This window comes from Equus przewalskii, chromosome 29, assembly GCF_037783145.1.
Source record: "Equus przewalskii isolate Varuska chromosome 29, EquPr2, whole genome shotgun sequence".
Taxonomy (NCBI): domain Eukaryota; kingdom Metazoa; phylum Chordata; class Mammalia; order Perissodactyla; family Equidae; genus Equus; species Equus przewalskii.
Genome location: NC_091859.1, coordinates 8596262 through 8618331, shown reverse-complemented (window position 1 = coordinate 8618331; position 22070 = coordinate 8596262). Strand labels below are relative to the sequence as shown.

Genomic DNA, 22070 nt, shown 5'->3' with positions numbered 1-22070 from the left:
GTTAACTAACTTCTCTAAGTCTCCATTAACTAGTCTACAAAGTGGAAATAATATTACCTTATAAGGTTGTTTTAATGATTAAAACAATGTCAGTGAAACACTTAATATGCCGCGTTTAGCATAAGTAAGCACTCTATACAAATTAGGATTATCAGTTAACTTTTGACTCAAGAAAAGAGAAAGTCATCCATCTACATGTCACCTCAAGAAATCACACTCCCTGGGGCTGGCCCCGTGGCTGAGTGGTTAAGTTCACGTGCTCTGCTGCCTGCGGCCCAGTGTTTCGTTGGTTCGAATCCTGGGCGTGGACATGGTACTGCTCATCAAACCATGCTGAGGCGGCGTCCCACATGTCACAACTAGAAGGACCCACAATGAAGAACATACAACTATGTACTGGGGGGCTTTGGGGAGAAAAAGGAAAAAATAAAATCTTTAAAACAAAAAAAGAAATCACACTCCCTACTTTTTTTTGTTTTCTATAAGAACAAAAATTTTATATAATGTAAATTTTGTATTTCATGATTTAAAAAATATAAACAGGACACAATATTATCCATAGATTGCCCTTTTCACTTAAAATATTACATGAGCATTTTTCCATGATGCTACATACAACTGAAGTTTAAAATGTCTAAGATGTACAGAATGATTTTTCAATGTTGTTTATATCTTTTAAAAAATAAAGGAATTGTGATTTTCAGATGATCGAAATTATAGTGGAGTCTGGTGTTACTAGCTTGCTAGCTAAACAGATGTCTCTGATATAGAATGGTTAGTCAAGGATTTTGTTACTGCCCTCCAACTGGCTGGTTATGACATATTGTTCAAAATAGTTGCTGCTTTCAGGCCTATGTCAGAGCCCCCTGTGACAAATAGTCACCACTGTGCAAACACATTTATTCCATAAAGTTTTTCTACTGGTTTGGGGGAAAAAAAGTTGTTTAATCAGACATAGACACACATTTCACACTTTTTCAGAAGCCCAGACATTTTTGCCTTCAGATAACACGTTAGTTTTTAGGATAGTAAGTGATAGAAACATACTAAAAGTTCTAATATCTTTAAATTGTACATAATTTGGAAGTTTTTAAGGGTAGAAATTATAGGTTTGACATGTCACTGTTCGCATAAAAATTCATCATTTTAAGCTTTGTCTTCTCTGATTTCTTCACATGGGCTAGACGTTTTGACTGGAAAAGGCTTGCTATGTAATTTCACAACATAAGTATAATCTTTTTAAGTCTTTAAATTGATTTTTCACTTTCTTGCCTTTAAGTCTAAACTATCGTGAGACTTAAGTTTCTTGTTCAAGAATCGGTGCTTTTACTGTATAGAATAAAAAGTAGTTACATGTATATTTTATTTGTAAAGTTGTACTCATTATTTAATTCTGAAAATAAATGGCAGTCACTGTGTTGAAGTGCTTTAAATGGATATCTCCTTACATCTTCACGATGCTTTGCCAAGCATGTTGTATAATTATCCCCATTTTAAAGAGAGAGAAGGTGAAGCAAAGAGAAATTAATCTACTTGCCCAAGATCACATGCTTATAAACTAAATCCTGACTCCTATAACAGTGATGTATATAATGAAAAAGAAGTTCTTATTCTGAGCCTCCTTATAGTAACCAATAGAAGAACAGTCTTCAGTGAAAAAAAAATATCTAGAGGCAAACCAACTTAGAGGACCTTTGAGTGTTTATCTGGCAACCTGCAAGGTAATTTCCGTTTTTTTGGTAGTGTGACCAAAAGAGGCAGTGTTGATAGGTAGTGCTGAGATTTCGACCTGTGTTCAGTGCCTTTGGGAAATAATGATGCAATAGTATTTTCCATGTACGCTGTCATGTACAGGCAGCCTGTCCCAGAGGTCGCAGAACTGATACCCAAATTAAAATGCTGAAAACTGGGATTGGCCCCATAGCTGAGTGGTTAAGTTCACGCATTCTGCTTCAGCGGCCCAGGGTTTCACCAGTTCACATACTGGGCACGGATACGGAACTGCTCATCAGGCCATGCTGAGGCAGCTTCCTACACAGCACAACCAGAAGGACCTACAACTAGAATATATAACTATGTACTGGGGGGCTTGAGGAGAAGAAGAAAAAGAAAAAAAAGAAAATTGGAAACAGATTTTAGGTCAGGTGCCAATCTTTAAAAAAAAAAGCTCAAAACCCATGGTCTATATCATTATTTTTAAATATACAGTGAGAAGCAAAGGGAAAAAGATGGAGTGAGTAGTTTAGCACACTTAGAATAGAGTAAAAGTGGGGTGGAAAGACCATACTATCCATGTCTTGAGTTACATAATGCTCCTATGTCCAGTTTTTCTCCCTTCTCCTTCAGTCTGCCCCACTTACAGTAGTTACAAGGACTAGAATTGAGGATGAGCAAGGGATTTCAGCAGATGGAAGATATCTAGACCCAATACACAGATGCTCTATACACCTAGTGAAAAGCTATAGCTCACCTATAATCTGCTTGGCAGCCATGGCTTTAATTTACGTAGACTAAAATGGATTCACCAATGAGTGGTCAATGTAAGACCTCCTGACTATTGAGTGTCTCATGCATATTTGGTTATTTGACGCTTAATTGGCCCTCTGCCCCTTCTTATGTTGACAAGCGTAGGCTACAGCTACTTCATCTATGTCTACCATGTTTTCCAAGCCACTTGCGTTTATATTTAGTTTCATATATTCTCCTTGTCTTCTCCTCTGATACTCTTCAGTAGAATTGAATATTCTTAAATAACAGCAAACATATATTATATCTCGTTTTAGAATGAGTCTTTATATGCCTTAAACTAGAACTGCTATTGCTTGATTTTTTTTGTTTCTTATCTAATTTTTTTGAATTCTTTAATCTGGTTTTATAAAAGTTTAATAATGTCCTGTAATTTGTATTTGCCTCTGCCCACCCTTTTTTCTTTGCTTCTTTGAAAATTGCTATTTTATGTATTTATAGTTCCCACACCCAAACCTATGTTCCACCTGTGGTTTATGTACCTGCTGGAGAGAAACTATCACTTATTACCATCTTTCTTGGATTTTAAGATTTCATGTCATGCTATGAACATTGATATAGTTAATTATTTTGCAACAGATCCAAGTTTATTTCACCACTTCTGCATTTGATATTTATTATATTTTTAAAAATTTTCAAGATAACTTTCCCTCTTTAAAATATATCCTCTCAAATTAAATTAAATTCACAGACTTTCTTTAAATTAGCAGACTTTCTTAAAGAGCAGTTTAGATTTACAGAAAAATTGAGCAAAAAGTTTAGGTTCCCATAAACCCTTTAGTTCCACTCCACAGCAAATGTTTTTTCAATTCCCTCTTATTCTCAGTCTTTTTTGGTCTCTTCCTTAATAAGCCTGTATTTTGTACAAAATTTTATATTAAAATGGAGAAAGATCTCTATATTACTTACCTTCACAGAGTTTGCAATTGAATTAGAGCCATAAGATGTACCTTCTGAAGCAGTTACATAGCAGTACAAATTGGTATACGGTTAAATCCTAAGACGAATAATGTAGGGAACATGGCATGAATGAAGGGTTATTTGAATGAATGGAGGATCTAATGGAAAGGCAAGATTTTAAAGGATCTAGAAGGATGGGCAGGATCTGGGTAGAAGGAGATGAATATGAAGCATAATTTATATATGCTAACACAAATCAAATTCCAATATAATTGTTTTGATATATTTGGTTTATTAATGTGAATTACATTGAAGTTTAACAGATTATTTCATATAAGCCATTCATAAAGAAAGCCTTTATTAACAAATCCTTTTACTATAATGTCTTTTTAAGATAGAGAAGGAATACACTTCAAATTTTCAATCAGATTAATTATACTTTTAGTCAGACAATAATCAGGGGGAAAAGAATGTTTACTTTTAATGCTATTTATTTGTTGGTTGATAGAATAGAGAAGATTTAGTTTTCACTGGGGTTACTACCGAAAAAGGCTAAAACTTAAAACATTTTAGTTCCAAATATTTTGAAACTCACTTAGAAATAAGATAGTTTGGGCTTGAAAGAGGTTTTTCTTTCTCAAGAATGGTGGGCACATTTTGGTCCAAGAATTACCACATCACTGAGGGTAGAATTTCTTTCTAAATTTGTTTCCAAGAAAACAGACGACCATATGCTATTTGAGGTCAACAAAATAAGGTGCTTACATAGCCTGTAATAAGGCATTCTTTTCTGCTAAACGCAGACTGTGACAAGCATGACTCCTAAGATGGGGAGATTTGGTAAAGGACAATGCTCTTTTCGTGCAAACAAGGGCTCTATTAACATGGTTTCCTCAACTCCACTTCTCACTTCCAAATCCTCTAGGAATTGACACCAACTGTCCGTTTTGACACTTGTTCATTAATTTCCTTTCAATAGAACTATTCTCTTCTCTCAGCTGTTGTAGCAATTTAAGGTTTTACAAACCCTTCTGATACGGCTTTTTGTTGAACATTCTTTCTGTCTTTAGAAGACTGTGTAACACCAGAGCCCTAAAGTATGTCGCAGAGTCACTAGTGCAGTTTGCCACTTGTTCCATTACCCACTCTCACAGAGGGAACACTCAGCTTGACCTCTTCAAAAGTGAAAAGAGCAAAATCAATTAGTTCTCTCTACCAAGACGTAATGTTGACATTAAGTAATTGACAGTGGTAAACCTGTGACAATGCTTCCTTTCTGAACCTTCATCCTTCCACACCCTGACCTGAGTGGACCCAATAAAGCCCTGCTTATAAACTGCCTACAGAAAATCTTTTTTTTTCCCTCCAATTGGGAGGCATGTGTGCGCACTCTGTATGAGTGAGGTCATTTCACAGCCAGGACTGGAAGCACTAACAGATCCCAGGAAACACAGAATGATTGTTGGATCCCTTTGTGAAATACGGTCAACCTTGCTCATTTGTATTCATGATTGGAAAACCCCTGCATTTTGAGGATTATAGTGCATAAAAGTGAATAATAAAAGGAATGGCTGCCGATAAGTATAATAATTTGTTTTGTAATAACACGAAGTTGGACCATGCAGTGGTCTGATTTTTCCATGGCACACCAAGCTCTTTTCTTGCGTGTCAGTTTTTGTTTTGAGTTAGTGAGAAGCATCACATCACAAACAAAGAATGCAAGAATCAAAGGTCACTCTGCACTTTCCCAATCTGTTGTGCTGTTCCTGGAAATGTTTGTATTTGAAGTTTGCCAAAAGGTAGCAATTTGTGTGTGTGTGTGTGCATATGTGTGTAGTTGCTATACTTAAAAATAATGTAAGTATAGTAAGTGACATTTGGTTGTTTTTATATTCTTTTACTATTTTATTCAGATTAAAGTGGTTTAGTTTTCTAGATTTTTTATTGTGATGTAATAGCACTAAGAACATATGCCACTGTTTTTAAGAACTAATTTCAAGATATTAATTCTTTAATGTTCTATATATGACTCTAAGATAGCTAGACTTCTTGTGTTTCCAACTTTATTTTTCCTTCTTTGAGGATTTGGCATTTTATATATCTTTCTAAAACTCCCATAGCAGAATTTTTTCTTTCATCTTATCCATTTCAATTCACCAAAAAGCTTATTTTTTTCTGACTTTGAAGAAAATCCCAGTCTTCTCAATGGAATAAGTTATCTTTTGAAGATTAAAGTGATGATTAAAATCAGCTTTTGGACATATGATAATACTATAATACTATTTCTGGCAGTGGTGTATTACTTAAAGAGTTTTATAAATACATCATCTCAGCAATAACCTCAGCCACAGGAAAAAATGAAGCACAATCTTATGAGATCTTCTAAGATTAGTGTGAGATTTCCTGAGGGTGCAGTAATTTAGGTCTACCGTTAGAAGTGGGCGGCAAGAATTTTCTGGGGCTCTAGGGTTTTTAATAGTCTATCTATTAAAGATAGAGGACAGAGAGGAGAGGGAAACGGGGAGAGCTGGGAGGAAAAGAGGGAGAGGAGAGAGAGAGGAGAGGCCAGAGGGGAAACCTAGGGTTGTGAACTCATTCGGAGTTCAGAATTGACCACTAGACTTCCATCTAAACCAATTCTTTAAGAAAAATCACAATGTTTTGAAAATCAAAACATAATTTGGGATTATTTAAAATGCTCAGTATTATTGGATCGACACAAAAAGGCCTTGAGGTAAAGTACATTTTTTAATGGGCTGCTTCCTTGGGAGTAAAATTTGGTGGAAAACCGCAGTCACAGGAAGCTTGGAAGATTTGAAGTTGTGTCTTATACACTCCTCCTTCAAAGTAGATGACCATAAAGAAAGATTCTCAAGCAGACTGTCTGTGGAGTATGGATCATCAAACCATACCCATTTTTCACACTTGTCTCTTTTCGCATATCTCATACTGATTACAATATCTGTTTCTATGATTATTAATAACCCAGCACTTACCACATTGCCCTATAAGGCTTGTTGGTCCATACCACCCACCCCATAGGGCAGGAGCTGTGTAATCCTCAGTGCTTAGAAGACTACCTGGTGGATAACAGGTACTATGTCATCTTTGCTGAGTGAATAAATGAGAGTGATAATCGTCAAAACCCTCATTGGTCTTCTCTGAGATGAAATGACATTTTTCCTTATTAGATATTTATTTCTATTTCTATTTGGGATTTGTTTAAATTTATTGGTGCTTTGGCCAAAAGATGTGTATCTAGATCAGGGCAAGATACAATGCTCCTTTACTCTCTTTGAATGTAGTTCTCCAACTTTTGTTTTCGTGGAAATTCTTGGAAACTATATGGGACCAGAAGCTCTCGACTAAAAAAAATGTTTTATAGCAAGACTTTTCTTTTTGTAGCTGAAATTGCTAAGCCTTAGGTACTAAGTCTAAGTAATTAATTGCTAAATCTGGCTGTCACAACTAAATTAGAGTAAACTGAGTTCAGGCACTCATGGTTTGTTTTTCAGAGAATATGACTGTCTACTGGTTGCTCGTTTTGAAAGTATTGGTGAGTTTCTTGTTCCTAGTCACCTAGCTCCTGAATACCTGGCCGTCCTTGGTGTTCCTGGACTCTGTGTCAATGAGAGTCATTATTTCATCCAGCTGGACCCATAAGGGTGAGAGCCTCGAAACAAATGGTTACCTTACCCTTGGCCACTTCTCAGGACACTCCAGAAGCTTGTCTCTGTTGCTACCTTTTTACCTCCTGAACCTCAGGGTTTCCTGGGTACCTGAAGGTAGTCAGAGCACCATGGCACCCAGCATGGGAAACTGTAATTCTTAACTTCCCTCTTGTATCCTTCAACTTTCTTCTTCATAAAGTCTTGGCTTCATAGTAATAAAAATATTTTAATTTACCTTAAAATAACTTAATTTCGTAAAACTTTTTTAGTCTGGTAAATCCTCGTTTAAAGAAAATGGTATCTAAATGTTACATACCGTGTAGCCCTTTTATAAAAGGCCTTTGAGATGATCACAGTTATCTGTATAAGTGCTATTGAAATAATCAGACCTCAAGGTTTATTTTAAGAAGTGATCTTGGGATCAATTGTATCAGAACCCCTAGCGGAGCTTGTTAAAATTTGCACTCCTGTGATTCCCATAATCCACTGCAGCCCAACTGAAGTAGAGTATTTCTGCAAGTGCTAACAGAATTGTTGATGGGATTAAGTGTGTCTAGCCCAGTGGTTTTTAATCTTGGTTTCACGTTAGAATCGCTGGAAAGCTTGAAAACACTAGGTGATTTTAATATGCAGCCAAACTTGAGAACTCCTGACTTGGCACACTGCCCAGTGCCTATTAAATTCTTGGTAACTGATAGATCCACTTAAGTTAGCTAAAAGAAAAGCTAGTAACTAATTAAAAACCCACCTTTAATTTTAACTTACTAAGTGAAAGGAAGATCAATGAAATCTCCAATATAAAACAAATATTTTTTATTTCAAATAAGACTAGATCTTGGCTTTTAGTAAGGATAAATTTCCCTGAAAATACACATGCTTAAATGATTTTATGTTAGTATAAATAAATATCATTTAAATTATGAATAGCATTGGTTACTCTATATAACACAAGTGCTTTTCTTCAGTAAAGTTCTACATTAAAACATAAATTCTAGAATACAATGTCAAAAAGAAATAAAATGATAATTCAATTACTGTAAAATCCATATGATAAATACTGTAAAATATTCATATGATAAAGAAATGATGATAAATGCCAATATTTATTGTGTACTTACTATGAGCCATTTCAAATTATCATTTAAAATTTGAAATTCATTGGATACACTAATTACTTTTTCACAATACCTCTAAGAGTTAATATCACCCCCAAATCTTCACTTTGTAATTTAAGGTGAAAACAAGTAGGAAAAAAATGTTAGGATCAATCACTCGTCCCCATGTATTATTTGTTTTATGAAGAATTCTTTATTGGAATTAAATTTGCATGAACATCTCTTAAATCATGATTTCTTTTCCTTTAGAAGTTGACACAATGACATTCTTCTTGGTGTGTGACCACCTACCTTGTTATGTTATGAAAACCATGAGAGTGCAGTACAAACTATCCCATGTCACAATAATGTCAACTTTGCTCAATTATGTGGAGTTTCTTTTAAAAATCAAGTAATAAATTCCCGTTCAGTAGAGTTAAATTGTATTCAGTATGCAAAAAATTTAAGGAAACTTTTAAAAAATTGAGATTAAGGTAGTAAACACATTTAAAAAAATAGTGATCCAATAAACTCCTTAGAAAAGAACCCATAATAATGGAAAACTTAGCAGCGCAGGCCTTTCCTTTCAACTGACTTTAGGGGATTTTTGAATGAATTCGTATTACGTATTTGTTGTAAATTACATATAATTCAAGCCCAGGCTTTGAAAGCAAAATGGACACACTTCAAACCAACACCATAAAGTCCCCAATTATCTTATTAGGTACTTTTGTGAAATCTTGATGCATTTCTTTTGGTGACCATGATCAGAAAAAAAGGACTAGAAGGTACTGCTCCAAATTGTTAATAATAGTTATCCTTATGTACTGGAAATTTGGTTGATATAAAAATTTTTTAAAGATTTTTATGTAATTAAAAAAAATTCTATAATATGCATTCTCTACTTTTGTAATGAGAACATCAAGTGAACATGATTTAAGAAAATCAAATAAAAGTAGGATCTTAGGCAGAACTAGAAGTAGTATATCTGGTAAATAAGACAGAATCTTTATTTTGGGATCAGGAAACAAGGCCTGTACCACATTTGCAGCAAAATCTCTTGACGCTGACTCAGCAGTATTGAAGGAACATACCTTAAATTTCCTTGGATAAGGACTAAATTCTTTCTGGAGTTTGGGGTGAGGCTGAGCTTTCTGGTTAAATTGAGTTGCTTCTGACATACAGAGATGAGGGTTGTGGGAGCAAGGAACCAGGCAGCTGCTCCAAATGATAAGTTTCAATTATCTGGGAAACTCAGTTCTGGGAATAAGGTCCTTCCTAGTTATGACGGATTATGTTATGTGCTACCTTAATTAAATTTATTGGACTGGGAAGTGAAGTCACTCAAAGTAGCCTAATAGTTCAGGTTTTGTTTTTGGTACATACATCTCCGAAGTCTTATAAATTGTGGAGAAAATATAAACGTTTCATGTTGGGGTGGTAGGACCCACTGGACATTAGAAGTTGGGTGAGCGATTATCCTGAAACTATTTATGGTCTTAAAGAGAAACAAGGCCATGCAACAAACTAAGATTTATTCACTCCAAAATTCATTTTGGGTTATGGTGAGGGGGTTAAATTTAGCATGATTTCTTTTTTTTTTTTTTTGAGGAAGATTAGCCCTGAGCTAACATCTGCTGCCAATCCTCTTCTTTTTGCTGAGGAAGACTGGCCCTGAGCTAACATCCGTGCCCATCTTCCTCTGCTTTATATGTGGGACGCCTGCCACAGCATGGCTTGCCAAGCAGTGCCATGTCCGCACCCGGGATCCAAACCGAAGAACCCCTGGCTGCCAAAGTAGAACATGCAAACTTAACTGCTATGCCACCGGGCCGACCTCTTTCATTTTTTTTTAGCAGCCACTTTTCCTATATCTTTAACTGAATAACCTATCTTTTCTCCATTGCTGGGAGATAGTTCCTTACTGACATACTAAAATCTTATAAGATGGTCTGTGTTAAAAAAAATTGTCTGTTTCCTTGAGGTATTGCTTGCTTCTCCTATCAATAATACACTTTAACTTCATTTAGATAAACATTTTAATACTTGAGAGAGAAGTTCTCCCCTCATCACTCTTACTACTCAAAAAATTTTAACCTACTTCTCAGTTATTTTTTCTTCCAGATGGACTTAAGTTTTTACAAATTTGAAATAATTTAATACTACTAAGATTTTTAAATTGGCATAAAAATCTATGAAGTAGTTTGAGAAGAACAATGTTTTTATAATAGGCTTCTCTTACCAAGAAAAATCAACTGTATTTTAAATTTCCCTGTTTTAAGGTTTTCTTCAGAAATGCCCTGTAAGTTTAACCTCTTGGTATTTTATAATAGCTTGGATATTATAAGTAAACTAATTTTTCCCATTATATCTTCTCACTCATTAATTGGTGGTTTATGATCTTGTATATTTATGCTGTGGCCACCTGCATTAGAGAATTTGTTATTACTTATGGGGTTTTTCAGTCTGCTTATTTATGTCTTCTGGATATGAAATATGTTTGTACCAGATAGTAGCAATTTTGACTTCTGTTATGTTTGTTTTTGTTATTAATGCTTTGGTTAGATTAGTGGTATACATTTTTGGTACCTGATTTTGAGAAATTTTTTGCCTCTAAAATCTGTCTAGTACCCTATTTATTTAAATTATTTATTCATTCATTCAGTTACTATTTATTTAGTACTCATGCACTGTGAAAGAGAGATATAGAGATGCATATGTGTGTCTCTCTCTCTATCATCATCATCATCATCTGTATCTTCAGGAAATGAGAGGTCATTGAAACCTGCCTAGCTCTCTCTACTCTGTGTCTGTCCCTGAGGAAGTGAGTTGTTTCTGAATCTAGCTGGCGAGTAGGATCCTGCTCCCTGCTGACCCACTTCCCTGTCTCTGGCTTTTCTTGGATCTGTATTGAGCCAGTTCCTGGATCCTCTTAGCCTTGCTCCACCTGCTTGTTATGATATGCTACCTCTTACTAGTCCCCCCTCGTGTGTCCAGCTAGCCTGGTTTGCCACCTGTTGCTCATTACTGTCCTGTCTGGACCCAGTGTCTGCCTCTGTGCGTGTGCACGTTGGCAGCTGAATCCAGACCTGAATCCAGACCCGCCTCTGCATCTCCAGCACCTGCCTCACCCCTGCGGGGTATCTTGTTCCGGGTTTCTTCTGAAACCGCCTCACCCTGCCTTTTTAGTCTAATTAGTTTTGATGAGGTCTTTAAAAAAACGTGTTAAACCCATACCTGTCTCCTTAAATAGTAAATATAATGTAATTTAAAGAGAACAAATATGTTTTATTAAAGAGGACTTTGGCTGTAATATTTATTTTTGTTCTATCCAGTGGCTACTGAAATATGTTGGATTTCAATAAATGGTTCAGAATTTTTATGTTTTGAAGGCCTATGTGCTTTTAATAGAAAGGTATGAGTGTGAGTGTGTGTGTGTTCGCCTGTGTGCACAACATGAGGATATAAACCATTAGCTTTGCTGGTTCCAAACTGCTGTGAACTGTGAAACCAAGTTTGTTGAAATGTCTATAACAAAAGAAAAAAAATACTGTTGGTGAACTACTTTTTAATAAGTAAGTTGCCCAACTGTACAGACACCTTTTTGTCGACTTCAGTTGTTTAGAAATTTTTCTGCGTACTATCAAGATCTTGATTTCATTCTGGATACCTGACTCTCCTGAACCAATGGCACATTACTGTAGGCCAGTTTTCCCTGCTCTCCCACCATCATTTACCTCTGACCCAGCAGTGTTTCTTTGCTCCTGGATTGCAAAGATATTTTAGCATGTGCGTATTGGTAGGAAAGTACACCGCCAGATAGGCAACATTATTTTACCTGTGCTAAGGAAAACTTTCAATTGAACATATTTGTTTGGGTTTATCTCATGTATAAGATGTTATGCTAAATGCTACGTGGTTAAAATCATGAGAAAAATTTAGTCCTGTTCACAAGCAGCTGAACTAAGTGGGGAATGCCAGTGGATAAGAAGTGTTGAGGAAAATGTCAGAGCCAGAGCATGGTACTGGCAATAGGTAGAATGCATTTTAGTAGGCAGCAAGTATTCTAGGTTGGCTTGGGTAAGGAAAATAAGAGTAATATTGTGGGAAAAGCACTTGTTAGGAGTTTAATTCAACAGTCAATGAAAGGCTAATGAACAGATTAGTGAAATGATCAGAGCTGAGAGCTAGGGAGATAAATCTGGCAATGAGTTGCAGGGAATTGGAAAAGCAAATAAACAATACAATTTGGTGTGGACCAAATATATGTTGGAGGAGGCAGCAAATAACACAATATTGGAAAAGACAGAATACTGGACTAGAAACCTGAATTCAAAGGCTCGTACTATCACTCTCTGACTATGTGACATGAATAATTTGCATAAAGTGGCCCATTTTAGACAATTTCAGGAAACTTCTGTTCTTGAAGATGGGAATAATTAGAGTTCATGTGTATGTTCTATGTCCAAGTAGGTAAGATCAAAGATATTATATATCTGGTGGTTTCTAGGTGATATAACGGGATATGGTGGCTAATACTGCAAACTCTGAAATCAAATTTCCGGTTCAATTCTAGGCTTTTTCACTTACTTCATGTGTAACTTTGGGTAAGTTACTTAACACTTTTTTGCTTTTGTTTTCTCATCTGTAACAGGCAGATAGTGGCACCCACTTCCAAGAATTATTGGAAGATTAATTAATTAATATTTGTAAAGTCCTCATAGAAGGGCCTGATACATAGTAATGAGTCAATAAAGAAAGCTATTAACTACAGTAAATAAATTTATAATAGTCTATTTTATGCAAATTATTCATATCACAATTTTAATTGTACAGTATGTAAGCTTTCTGATGCAGCAGCCCAGGGTGTAGTTGTTAATCCTGTTGGCATGCATCTTCTTTATGAATGTGGTGCCCTCAGATTGATGAAACTCTGTGTTCCAGAATGAGCCCAGCAAATGAATTCATCATATCTTCCACGGCAATTCACCCGGTTATAAATACGAAGTGAGTAAGAACTCAGTGAATTCTGTGGAAAGCACTCAGAGCATGTCAAGTTTTATTTTTATGTTTAAAACACTGATTGTTAGTGGTTTGGGAATGAAGTAAGTGAATAAAAAAAGTAAGTAAATAGTTCTCTCCATTTTCTACTCCTTCAAGCAGGAGAGCAGGGCGCTGATAGATTTGTGAAAATAATTCATAAACATTTTATAAATTATTAAAGTTATTTAAATAAATTTTTAAAGTTCAAGATTTACTCATGCTTTTTAAATTATGAAATCTTTCAAACACAAAGAAAACTTTAAAGGATAATATAATAAATATATTTTTACTCTTTACTTAACCTTAACAAATCTGTGTCGCCTTATTGCTTCAAATTTTAAAACAAAACTTACAAATGTGTTTGAGACCCTTCAGCCCCCTGATTCCATGGCAATCCATCTCCCTATGTGCATTCCTCCCCTGTCAGAGGAACCCTGATACTGATGTCAGACTTACATTCCCACTCATGATTTTCTATATATACAATAATGAACGAAGCCATAAAAATATGTACTATTTTTTAAACATTATGTAAATGGAATACTGTAAATATCTTGAGACTATTTTTTCATTATCCTCCCATTTATTTATTCATTCTGTGAGGAAGATTGGCACTGAGCTAACATCTGTGCCAATCTTCCTCTATTTTATATGTGGGATGCTGCCATAGCATGGCTTGATGGGCGGTGTGTAGGTCCACGCCCAGGATCTGAACCTGTGAACCTCGGGCCACCAAAGCAGAGCACACAAACTTAACCGCTATGCCACTGGGCCAGCCCTTCCTTTTATTTTTTTAAATCAACTTTATTGGATTATAATTTACATGAAATAAAATGCACTCATTGTATGTATACAATTTAAAGCATTTTGACAAATAAGTATACTCATGTAAATATCAGTCCATTCAAGATATAGACCACATACATCACCCCCAGAAAGTTCCCTTTTCCTATTGCAGTCAATCACCACACATAGCCCACCCCGGTAATCACTGATTTGACATCTCTCACTACAGATTAGTTGAACCACTTCCAGAGCTTCATATAAATGGAAGCAGTATGTACAGTACACGATGTATTCCCTTGTGTCTGTCTTTCACTCAACATAATGATTTTGAGGATTTTCCCTGCTCTTAAGTATATCAATAGTTCATTTCCATTTTATTGCCAAGTTGTATTTCATTATCTAAATATGCCACAACTTATTTATTCATTCTCGTTGGTGGGTATTAGGACTCTTTTCCATTTTGGGGTTGTTATGAATAAAGCTGCTAAGAGCATTATTAACATATTTTAATAATATATTAAATATTTCATGGAAACACTTTCTGGAAATATATTTTAATTTCTCTTGAGGATAAATGACTGGGAGTGGTAATGCTGGGTAATATGGTAATATGGTGTTATGTTTAGCTTTATAAGAAACTACCAAACCGTTTTCCAAAGTGATGTATCATATAATTCCAGTTCCAGCTGCTCAAAATCCTTGCCAGCATGACTTGATATTTCCAGTCCATTTAATTTTAATCATTCTATTGGTATGATTACCTCATTCTGATTTTAATTTTCATTTCCTTGATGACTAATGATGTTGAGCATCTTTTCATGTATTGGTCATATGTGTGTGTGTGTTTGTGTGTGTGTATTATTCTGTAAATATGCATGTATTCTGGATACAAGTCCCAGGACTTGTATCTTGACACATGAATTGTGAATGTTTTCTCCCATTTTCCCAGCCTGTGGCTTGACTTTTCATTCTCTCAATAGTGTCTTTTGAAGATCAGAAGGTTATAATTTTGACTAAGTATAACTTATCAATTTTTCTTTTATATTTAATTTTTCTGTACTCTAAGATATCTTTGCCTATCCCAAGGTCATGAGGATTTTCTCTTAGTGTTCTTCTATAAACTTTATAGTTTTAGCTTTAACATTTAGATCTATGCTCCATTTTCAAGTTAATTTTTGCATTTGTTACATGAGCTAGAGATGAATGTTCATATTTTTCCAAATCAATATCCAGTTGTTTCAACACCATTTATTGGAAAGGCCATCTTTTCCCCATTTAATTACTTAGTCATTTTTGTTGAAAACCAGTTGGCCAGCTATGTGTGGATTTACTTTTTGACTTTCTATTTTTTCCTTTAAAAAGAAATACTGTATATCTATAGTGTAAATATTCAATTGTGCTCTATTTAAAAATCTTTTTGGCTATTCTAGGTCTGTTGCAACATTTCTATATAAATTATAAAACCAGTTTATCGATTTCTGGAAAGAAAAGCCTTAAATATTAAGATTGATATTCCATTGAATCTATAGAACAATATGGGAAGAACTGACATCTTAACAATATTGAGTTTTTGAGTTGATGGACTTGCATTTTAAAAAATTTATTTCAGTCTTCTTTACTTCTTTTGATCAATATTGTTTTTAGTGTATAGATCTTGCACATATTTTGTTAAATTTATTCTTAAGCATTTCATGTTCATCTATGCTATTGTTAGTGGTATTTTTAATCACAATGTCCAGTTGTTCATTGATAGTATGTAGAAATAAAATTGATTTTTTTATCTTGACTTTATATCCTATAACCTTTTTAAAGCTATTTATTATAACTGGCAGCTTTTTTGGCATCATTTCTCAGAAATTTCCTCATACAAGATTATACTTTCTACTCATTTAGACAGTTTTGTTCCTTCCTTCACAAACCTTATTCCTTTTATTTCTTTTTCTTGTCTTATTGTAATGACTAGGAACACCAGTACCATGTTGAATAGAAGTTATGAAAGTGGGCATTTTGCCTTTTTCTTTATTTCAGGGTGAATCCCTTCAATATGTCACCATTAAGTATAATATTAGCTCTAGCTTTTTTGTAGGTGGCCTTACTCAGGTTTAGGAGATACTTTCAGTGCTTTGAATATGTCATTCCATTGTCCCTTGGTTTGCACTGTTTCTGAATAGAAGCTAGCATATTTTCTTATCTTTGAGCCCCTGAAAAGATCTCGATTTTGCCTGTTGCCTTTAAAAATTTTATCTTTATCACTGACTTTCAGTAACTTTATTATCATATGCAGCTCCCATCCTTATTAAATGTGGTCTCAGGCGCAGTGACTAAGCTTTCATTATATTTATCTGTAATAGGGGGCCCTGCAAGTCTTAATGGATTTTGTAGAGATTAAGGATGATGGATGTAAAAGTACTCAAAAAAGTTTGTAATTTACTAAAATGACTTCCTAATCCAAGAATACTGTCAGTAAAATTTAAAATAAGTTTGTGACTCCAGAAAGACTGTCTTGTTAAGAGGGGAGAATAATCCTTTTCATCACTTTCCATGAAGTTGCAATTTTATTTTCAAATGACTGTATTGCAGACACTGATTCAGAATGTTCAGTTGAAACACTCGAAATGGAAATTTTCTTGACTTGTTTTCCAAATCACACTTTGTTATTTGTGTACATGACTATCTGTTCATTTTAGCCCAAAATTCCTTGAGAATATTCTTAATCATTCATGAAAAAAGGAAATACCAATGATCTTATTTAACAGAAGTCAATATAACTGCCATAATTTTCTCTTCAATCTGTGCATACAAATATGGTACTAATATCACAAAGTACAATGCAATCTTAAAATGAGAAGCATTATCTTACTGATAACCATTACATACTGACCAGCCTGGGTAAAAGATTATCTTAACTTTGTAGAGGTCGTTGTACTTTTTGAAACACTTTCATATGTGTGATCTAATCTATTCCTCAAAACATCTTCATGAGCTGGTGGGCATATGAGTCCTGATTCTACATGGAAACTCTGTGTATATTTATGAAGTCATTTACCATGAAATATTACTTGTCGTAAGAAAGAAAGCTGTTTTGTCAAGATTATAAACTTTATAAACTTTTCCCCCATATTTTCAATTTTTAATACCACTCAGTTGAGTATTTCAGATCATTTTGTGTTCCAGCCTTCACTAAAAATTTCACTGTGAGTTTTCTAAAAGTCTGCCCATGAAAACGGACTTAGCACCATAATGCCATGGACGAATAGAATACTTTACGAAACTTAAATTCCATTTTAAAAATCTACTGTTTGGTACCACATGTGGAGAGAGGATCACCATCTCCTTTACGAAGAGGGCAAGGTTTAATTAGCTTTTTTCAAAAGACTTATTATACATTTCACCTATAAACTGAAAGACGAAAATTATGCGTTTTAAAACAGGATGAAAGTAGAGGTGATACCCACAGCTGCTCTGGTCTCTGGCAAACCATTCTGAGAGGCTCCAGTTTCATTTGGATCAGATGAAACACATGTTGCTCATTTATTGTACATGTGCTTCAACGTATTTTGACAAATCTGATCTAAAAATGTTACAGATGTTCCTCATTATTTTAATTTGCACTTAGTAGCCACCTATAGAACGTGGCTATAGACTAGCCCTTTCACAATATAATTAAGAGAAAATTTAGCTCTCATTAATAAGTGAGTTTCGATTCAATTTCAGTTACAATTTCGTGATATAGCTAGCGAGCTGTGTACATTTAACAGGTGTTCTGTGATAATTTTTTTCTGATAATGAAGCCAAATCTTTTCAAACATGTTTCAAATGATTTCAGATGGACAAGAAATAATTCTGATCCTGACCAAGGTCTTCTAGAGATTTGCTGCTTGATAATATGGCCTGAGGCGAGGCAGCAGTCTTCCAACTTGAGTACTTACTAGAAATGAAGAATCTCAGGTCCTACCCTACATCTACTGAAGCAGCATTTGCATTTTTAGCACAATCTGCAGGTGATTTGCACACACATTAAAGCCTGATAAGCATTGTTTTAGAGGAGGCCTTATGTTAAAACTCTGTTTTATAGATGCACATATGCATATACATATGGGGCAAATGTGAAACTCTATGTTGCACACATCTGTTTTATACAGCTATTATAGCAAATAGAATGGCCTGTAGATTGAATATTTATTTTATTATTATTTAACACATTAAAAAGTAACTCATCATTACTTCTCATAGGCTGTTATTTCTCTTCCATGAATACAAAAACCCACATTCATAAATACTGGCTTGCCACACATTTTCAATGACTGAGACATGAAGCAAACTGACGAAGCTCTAATTCCAGCTTGAATCTTTTAGAGTTCTCATCATTTCTTATTGTTTTCTATAACTTTCTATAGAGTAAACTTGTTGGTTGGAACAGTAGTGGATCGCATGTATTTACACTTCCTTGCTATGAAAAAACAGGAAGTAGGACTGCATGTAAGACTAAAGGATTTAATTTCCAAGATAATGAATTTGATTTGAAAATTACTTACTATCTATAGGTACCTCGGGAAATAATTATATCTTAACTATTTATATTGTACTATTATATTGCACTTATATATAATATACTTCATTATATTGTATTAAGATAACTATCAATTATATCTCAATATGTGATACAAATTCAAATTTATATTTGTAAGGACCTCTGAAATCATGCTGCAAAGTAACTCAATTCCTTAAAATTCAATTTTATTGGCCATCACATTTTCTATATGTATATTCTAGCAGAAATAAGCATAAGGTATAATTTTCATTATAGAAAAAAAGAATGATTAATACTATTTCATTTTGTGACGCTTAATTGAAATTATGACAAAATAATTTCACATAGTTCAAAACTTAGTAGATTGTCGCTATCTAACAAAATGGAGGTTTAAAGATTTTCTTTTTAAAAAATCTCTAATTTGCTACATCCTGATTAATTTGGTTTTCAATTCCACCACATGCACGCCTCAATAATCAACCTTGGGAAATGAAATAAAGACCATTTTATGTAATCTGTTCAGAAGTCTCTGTTGGCACCACAGCAGCACATCATTAGTTTACAAGCCTGCAACACATTACACGTTTTTATTTGTTTTTATATATTTCTGCTGAAGAAATCCTTCAAAATCATTAATATTAGGTTGAATATGTATCTAATGGACAAATACTCTGATACATTTAACTACGTATTTATATATACAATATAGTGGTACAGCTTGTGCCTGAAAACATACAAATGTGAACAGGCTAGAAAAGTAGTTTATAGGAGCAATTGCACTGCTTAATTTTTCTTTTTGTTTTCTCAAACTAAAGATCACAATGCAATCAAAATAGCCCTAAGTGTCCCAGAAGAGCTACTGTGTGTTGTATAAAGGGTAAGTAATCCCTGCAGTGTCAGGGGTTACTGTTCAGCTGTTCGAGATCATGAGATGACATCTCAGCACTCATAAAACAGAGGATTCAAAACACAGGGGCATACATGGAAGTACAGATCATTATGACAGTCCTGGAAGTTATCCACAAGAAACGTCAACACCCTGGAGGCCAAAATAACACTACTGAATCAACATTTACAACTTTTGTTCGAGATTAAATTCAATACGTAGGGAAAATTCACATTGAAACATTAATGCTAGTATAATAATAATTTTATATTTGGCTCACTCCAAAAGTATGAAAGACTTAAAAAATCTCTGGGATGTCTTTTCTTACACATTTTAAGTGCATAATATTTATTCTGTATAAAATAAATAACTATCCTGAGTTAGCTATTTCCTAGAACTATTCATAAAATGTCAATCCATTTAGTAAGGCACAGTAAGGAGAGCACAGAGATTTCTTTAAGCTTGCACATTTCAATTCAGAAGAAGGAGGGGATAATTTTGGCCCCTGTGATTTGAAAATATCTTCCAGTTGTAATCTTTGGTCTGAATATTTACATCGTGGTTTCCTCCCATTCAAGCTCAACATCACCTATAAGATAAAGTAACATGTCACGGGAGAGAATTGAAGTTAACAGTTCAAAAGTTTGAAATGTTTCCTGGCAAGAATATAGTTCAGACAGAAAGGCTATTATCCTAACTCTGGTTAGAGAGAAATGAAAAAACTGACATCTGCATTAGCTAAATTTCTAAAACATTTTCAACACATGGTTATTAGTAAATTGATGCTCCTGCTATAGGTTGGAAATTCGTGAATTGGGTACATATTGTCTCTGATTACCTTCCATGGCATCCAAAGAGTCCATCTTCTGAAGTGCTGAATAGTTAACAAAACAGATGGGCTGATTATTTCCTTTACTTGATAAGATATCCAGAATGCACTGGTGTAAAAAAATATACTGTGCCTAGATACCAAAGAAACAGTGGTTAAATAAATGAATGGGGTGGAGATTTTTCTTATAAGGGGAGCTATATATACTGTTACAGCGAAAAGTAATATTGAATTCAACAAATGTTAAACAGTTAAGTGAGAATTACAGAATTCACCATGTATATGAATGATTTTTTACCATTTCAAACATGAAGTTTTCTAAATTCATGTGGCTTCTTGTAGCTTCAAGTTGTTTTAAAAAATACTTATTCAACACCAAGTGTTATGTTCTTTCTTGCTGTGATTATTAAAAAGTGGCAAATTTGATTATTTAAACTTGTTTATGAGTTTCCTCTTTCCTGTTAGGTCGGAGTAATTTTTCTTATAAATAGTTTTCTGATTATAATGGCTGTTGGAATGCAGATGCTAATTTTATTTTCAAAATCTGTGAATGAGCATATCTACGCAGTATCAGCACATTTAAAGTATGTTCAGCGATTCTCTTAATCATCCAACATTTGGCCACTTTATGTCAAGTATCTGGTCTTTATTCGTAACAATAAGGCAGTTGACCATTGAAATGTTCAAACATCCAGGTACTGGACAAGAACTTCTAACATTTCATCTGAATGTTTGGGCTAAATTTAGTACCATGTGGGTTCTTTAAGTTTATTCAATGCAACTCAATAATCTGCTAGAATTTCTGAGTTTGAACTTTCCCAAAGGCAATTAAGGTTATAGTCACAGAAAATCACCCTCAATTGTAATAGGAAACATACCTGATGTTTAAAAAATATACCTGAACATTCAAAATATATATATACATATATATATATATATACAAATTGACAATTGATTTGAATAGCACGTCCTGAAAACTGACCATGTTAAGAGGTTATTATATTCATTTCTATTGCGACTACACCTCAAAATTTTGGGGGAACTCTCTATTGAGACTGTCTTCAGAAATTCTTGGTCATTATTAGGAATATCTATTTCTTCATGGATTACAAAGTGTTTCCACAAACATCTCATTACTGGAATGTCATCTCTAAAAGGGCAGAACTCTGTCATATTCCCTGCTATATTCTCTTTGCCTGTAACAGTGCCTGGCATGCAGTAGTTGCGTAATAAATGTTTGTTGACTTAGTCTCATTTAATTCTTACAGTCAGCCAGTCTTTACCATTTAAGGACAGATTTCATCTGGAAAACATCCAGAAGGCATTAGGGAGGTGGACGATAAAGTTACACAATTCAATTTGGTAAGAAATTAAGTGTTGTTATAACATAGTAAAATTCTATTGAAAGTGCCAGTAAACTTCTTAGGGTAATTTCAAAAGAGTATTTTCAAATGTCATCACGCAGTGAACGTTATTGGCAGAAATATATTGATTGAGACAACATAATTTCTTTGAAAACAACAATCATTTAAATTTACGAGTTCTAGTGTTTTTGGAAAACCACATTTGAATTTGAAGTCCCATTTGATAAGTACAGCTTCTGACTGTCCCAATCTCAGCGTCTCCACTGGAAAGAATGACAGGCATAAACTGCCCGCGGGGCGTGCTGAACTCACGGAGCACTGCTAGTTTCCAAGCTCCCTCTGCCATGAAGTCTTACTGCCAGAGAGCGGCAAAAACTCAATCCTACTTTCTACCCGGGATAGTCGCGTTACTTTAAGAATTAAACTTTTCTGATGTTCAG

At 34.5% G+C, this 22070-nt stretch overlaps 1 protein-coding gene and 1 long non-coding RNA gene across 4 annotated transcripts in view; one reads left to right on the top strand and one right to left on the bottom strand.

Annotated features, from left to right (window-relative positions):
- LOC103565920 (uncharacterized) overlaps positions 1 to 22070 on the top strand; it is a 34388-nt gene that overhangs the window by 4860 nt on the left and 7458 nt on the right. The gene's annotated exons all lie outside the window — the stretch shown is intronic.
- The window catches only part of PTPRQ (protein tyrosine phosphatase receptor type Q), a 206806-nt gene continuing 203476 nt past the window's right edge, over positions 18741 to 22070 (bottom strand). For all 3 annotated transcript variants that reach the window (XM_070599139.1, XM_070599138.1, XM_070599140.1), the window contains exons 44-45: positions 20276 to 20399; positions 18741 to 20026 (exon numbers count right to left, since the gene is read on the bottom strand). In XM_070599139.1, coding sequence (XP_070455240.1) covers positions 19989 to 20026; positions 20276 to 20399 — 162 coding nt within the window. In that variant the 3' untranslated portion in view covers positions 18741 to 19988. The remainder of the gene's footprint in view (positions 20027 to 20275; positions 20400 to 22070) is intronic.